General features: G+C 52.5%; 1 protein-coding gene across 1 annotated transcript in view; it reads left to right on the plus strand.

Annotated features, from left to right (window-relative positions):
* The window catches only part of LOC108444910 (SH3 and multiple ankyrin repeat domains protein 3-like), a 12,101-nt gene that overhangs the window by 2,913 nt on the left and 3,992 nt on the right, over nucleotides 1-5,196 (plus strand). Inside the window, exon 2 of the mRNA XM_017727138.1 lies at nucleotides 2,281-2,389. Coding sequence (XP_017582627.1) covers nucleotides 2,299-2,389 — 91 coding nt within the window. The 5' untranslated portion in view covers nucleotides 2,281-2,298. The remainder of the gene's footprint in view (nucleotides 1-2,280; nucleotides 2,390-5,196) is intronic.

Genomic DNA, 5,196 nt, shown 5'->3' on the forward strand with positions numbered 1-5,196 from the left:
CAGTCTGCAGTTGCTGGGAATTTCTGCTTCAAATCCTGGGAATTTCTGTGTCAGCTCCCGGGGGTGTCCAGCTTCGGTTTCTGGGAAGTTCCTACTTTGGTTTTTGGGGAATTTCTGCTTCAAATCCTGGGAATTTCTGTGTCAGCTCCTGGGGGTGTCCAGCTTCGGTTTCTGGGAAGTTCCTACTTTGGTTTTTGGGGAATTTCTGCTTCAAATCCTGGGAATTTCTGCTTCAATTTCTTGGAGTTTCTGCTTTGGTTTCTTGGGAATTTTTGCTTCAATTTCTGGGAATTTCTGCTTCAGCTCCTGGGGGGATTTCTGTCTCAAATCCTGGGAATTTCTGCTTCAGTTTCTCGGAGTTCATGCTTTGGTTTCTCGGGAATTTCTCCTTCAGTTTCTGGGGAATTCCTGCTTTGGTTTCCAGGAATTTCTGCTTTGGTTTGTGGGAGTTTCTGCTTCAAATCCTGGGAATTTCTCCTTCAGTTTCTGGGAATTTCTGCTTCAGTTCCTGGGGAACTCACGCTGTGATTTCTGGGAGGTTCCAGCTTCGATTTCTGGGAATTTCTGTTTCAGTTTCTGGGGAATTTTTGCTTCAAATCCTGGGAATTTCTCCATCGGTTTCTGGGAATTTCTGCTTTTCTATGTGTTTAATACTGAGATTTTCCTTGGAAAACCTGGGATTCGTGGCTCTGTCTGGTTCCTCGGGCAGGGAAATGTTGGATTTTCTGGGATTTAAAGGGCTGGACAGGATTGACGGGATTGTGGGACATCCCGAGGCTCTGGAATATCCGGAATCTCGCAGCCTCTGGATGGTGTCACCCGAATCAAAGCAAAGCCGGAAAACTTTCCGAGTTTAGAGTCCATGATTCCCGGTGCCATGGCTCCAGAGATTCCCACCGGGATGAGTTGTCCAATTCCAGAGGCCGGGAACGGCTCCACGTTTTCCTGCCGCGCCGGGAAATCCATAATTTCCCATTTCTGTGGGATCAATGAATCCATTTGCTGCTGCCCGGGAGCGGGAGGCGGATCCATGGATCTGCTCCGGCCTCTCCCAGCTCCAAGGGCACGGCCGGCCATAATTCCAGCTCTTTGGAGCAAACTGGAGCCTGGGAGAGGATTCCATTTTCCCTGGATTTCTGGGAAGAGCAGCGGGAAGGGGCTGGGCCGTGATCCCGCTTTTCCAGCGCCCATCCTGCCGGGAATAACGAGCAGAATGTTTTTATTCCGGGGGCACCTGGAAATATTGGAAAACCTGGCCCAGAATTCCTGGAGTCCTTGAAAGAATGGGATCGCATTCCTTGCCCGCCGGGGGTTTCGGGAAAGGAATTCCTGGGCTGGGGAAGGAACGCGAGATTCCTTCTTTCCTCCGATCCCTCGGCGGGAATTCCCTCTTTTAATTCCTTCCCTTCCCATTCCGGAGGGAGAAGCTTTTCCCCTCTCCGTTCCCACTCCGTGAGTTTCTCCCCTCTGGAGGGTTTGGATTTTCCCGGTGCTGCCAGAAGCTCCTGGAGCTCTCCTGGGAAAAATCCTCCCTCTTCCAACTCCTGGAAATAGGGAAAAATGCCCTCAACTTTCCCAGGAATCGCCTGCCGGGCTCCCTGAAAACGATCATTTTTCCATATGGAATTAAGGGGGGAAATGTTGGAATAGGAGTTTTTCCCTGGATTTCAAATCTGGCTTCAAGGTCACCCTTTGCTTGGAGCTTTTCCCAAATTTTTCCCTCGGCTCCCGACAGTTCTGCTGCGTCAGATTTTCCAGGACCTTTCCCAAAGCTGGATTTTGCAAGGTGGGGTTGGAATAAGCTCCCCCAAAAAAATCCTCCGAGGAAAAGTCTGGAAATCTGGGAATGTGGGAGCTGGGATTTTCACACCGGAGCCATTCCTGCCTCCGCAATTCCCAGAATTCGGGAATTTAATAATGACCTCATCGAGCTGAGCTTCCCAAAGTGGAAAAAAGCCAGGAAAAATCCCAACAATTCGGGAATTAAAGGCAAATCTTTGGGAATTCAGGCTTGGGAGAGCAAAATTCCGTCTTTGGGATAGAGGGGGGACCGGAAGTTGGAATTCCCGTGGGATGTTCCAGCAATCCCGGTTTGAGGAGACGACGGACGGACAATTTTCCGTGTGGATTTGCGGCACATCCTCACGGGATTTGACCCCGTTATCCCGATTTTTTTGTTTCGATTTTTCGGGATGGGGATGTTTCCCTGGTGGATTTTTTGGGATTGCTGGCGGAATTTGGGGATGTTAACGGCGGGTTTTTTTTTTTCCCCGGATCCAGGCGAATCTGAAGAAATTCATGGAATACGTGCAGATGCTCAACTCGGAGAAGGTCTGCAGGCTGCTGGAAAAGGGGCTGGATCCCAACTTCCACGATCCCGACACCGGAGGTGAGTTCCGCCTTTTCCTCTGGATTCGGGAGCGCTTCAGGACCCGCAGTGGAAAGATCAGCTCAACATTCCCTCTTCCTTCCCGGAATTCCTCCAGGATTTCCTCTGGAAGTGTTTTCCACGCTCTCCCGGTTGTTTTTTGGGGGGGGTTTTACGGCACAATTCCCACTTTTTGGGGGATTTTGGGAATGTGGCATTCCTCAGGGACAGCTCTTCCCTTCCCAGTCCCTGCTGGGGTTTGCTGGGATGGGATCCCACGTTATTCCTGTGGGATGGAGGGTTTGGGATGTTTTCCCTTCCCGTTCCCGTGTTGTTTCCAATCCCGGCCTTTTCCGGCCGCTGTTGGATGGAGGAATTGGAATCTCTCAGCAATTCCTGGATTGGGAGCTTTGGGCTTTTTTGGGAATGTTGTTTTGCTTCCCGTGGATTTCCTGGGAAGCCTGGGCTGGATGCTGGAAGAGGAGGGTGGGAATGAGCTGGGAATGGGATGGGAATGAGCCGGGAATGAGCCGGGAATGAGCCGGGAATGGGATGGGAATGGGATGGGAATGGGATGGGAATGAGCTGGGAATGGGCTGGGAATGGGCTGGGAATGGGCTGGGAATGGGATGGGAATGGGCTGGGAATGGGATGGGAATGGGATGGGAATGGGAAGGGAATGGGAAGGGAATGAGCCGGGAATGGGATGGGAATGAGCCGAGAATGAGCCAGGAATGAGCTGGGAATGTGCTGGGAATGAGCCGGGAATGGGCCGGGAATGAGCCGGGAATGGGATGGGAATGAGCCGGGAATGAGCCAGAAATGAGCTGGGAATGAGCTGGGAATGAGCTGGGAATGAGCCGGGAATGGGCCGGGAATGAGCCAGGAATGTGCCGGGAATGGGCCGGGAATGGGCCGGGAATGTGCTGGGAATGAGCTAGGAGAGGCATCACGGCCCTGGAAACACCTCTTATCCCAGAGATGCCCTCTGCTCCAGGCGGGCTCTGCTGGCTGGGAATGAGCTGGGAATGGGCCGGGAATGTGCTGGGAATGAGCTGGGAATGTGCTGGGAATGGGCTGGGAATGGGCTGGGAATGGGCTGGGAATGGGCTGGGAATGGGCTGGGAATGAGCCGGGAATGGGCTGGGAATGAGCTGGGAACGAGCTGGGAATGAGCCGGGAATGGGCTGCTCCGCTCCGGCTCCATCTCTGGCCAGCAGAATTCCATGGAACCCGAGCATTCCCAAAGTTCCGCCTGTGGGATGCATCCCGCAGGATCCCCGGCTGCTCCTCATGGTTCTGGGATTGCTCCAAGAATTCCCCCATCCCATCCCATCCCATCCCATCCCATCCCATCCCATCCCATCCCATCCCATCCCATCCTTGTGGAACCTGATCCGGGATTTGCTTTTCCTTCGGGATAACGGGAACAGCCTCGGAGCTCCTGACACAAATTCCATCTTAAAAAGCGGAATGGGGACCCAAAGCCTGGAATTTTTGGAATTCCAGCAGCCAAATTTTCCTCCTTTTCCGCACAAGCGCTCCCTTCATCCCATCGGGAATGCGGCTGGAATTCCCGCTGGGTTGGGACTCAGGGAATGCAGCGCAGATCCCGACAAACAACCAGGATTCATCCCCTTCCCACTTCCTGGGATTTTTCTTCTCCTGATCTGCCGGGGGAGGGGGAAAAACGAGCCCTGCGGGAATTTTTGGGAGCGTTCTCCAGGATTGTGTTGGAAATTCGGGATCTTCTCCGCATCCCGTGGCTTTTCCAGAGGGCAGAGGCCTCCCCTGCTCTGAGCTGCTCCCGGAACCATTCCCGAGCTTTCATCCCAGCGGATCCCAGGCTGCTCCGGCCTTTCCTTGGCCACTGCCAGGGATCCAGGGGCAGCCCCAGCTGCTCTGGGAATCTGTGGAGCAAATCCAGAGGGGGAGAACGGAACTTTCTGCAGGTGGAAATAATCCAGGAAGTGTTCCAGAAATCCTTTGGATTCCCCATCCCCAGATTCCCATCCCAAAATCCGAGCGCTCCTTATTCCCGGGAATAAGGAAATCCTGGGATTCAGGAGCTGTTCTTACCAGCAGGATATTGGGAATTTGGCTTTTCCCAGGTTTTCCTTCCTTATTCCCGTGGCAGGCAGAGGTTCCTTGGATTTGGGAAGTTGGATCCCGAGGAATTGTCTGCAATTTTTCCCCGCGTTATTTTCGGGATTTTGCTGCGTGGCCGAGAATCCTTTGTCATTCCAACGTTTTCCTGGGCTCCTCTCCCTCTCCTGCTGCTCCTCATTAAATATCCCAGGATTTTTTTCCCCCCCCTCTTTTCTCCGGCAAAACCATCCCTGGGGTTTGCCTTTAATTTCAGAACAACGGAAAATTCTCCCGGATCCGTTTTTTTGGGGTTTTTTTTCCCACTTTTTCAGTGTCTCCACAGGAAGCAACTGCGAAGTTTTGGAGCTTTTTCATCCCTTTCAAAGCCAGGGAATCTTTCCTGGAATATCTGCCCTGGAATAGCTGAAATGGGAACGGCAGCAAATGGGGCCGGCTGTGCTTCCCAAAGTGGATTTTCCCTATTTTTCCATCCAAGCAGAGCCTGGACAATGGGAATAAATCCTTGGAACAGCTTAAAAGCTCCCCCCAAATCCATTTAAATGAAGATTCCCGAAGTTCGGAATGCCCTTGGGATCAGCTCAGGGTGTCCCACAAAGCTCAGGGGATTTTATGGCTCATCCCAGTTATTCCCAGTCCCCTTCATGGGATTAAATTCTGCAGGAAAACACTTTTTCCAAGCGGGAATGGTTCATCCCGGTTATTCCCAGTCCGTGAATGGG

The sequence above is a fragment of the Corvus brachyrhynchos genome, unplaced genomic scaffold (assembly GCF_000691975.1).
Source record: "Corvus brachyrhynchos isolate BGI_N302 unplaced genomic scaffold, ASM69197v1 scaffold692, whole genome shotgun sequence".
NCBI classification, from domain to species: Eukaryota; Metazoa; Chordata; class Aves; order Passeriformes; family Corvidae; genus Corvus; species Corvus brachyrhynchos.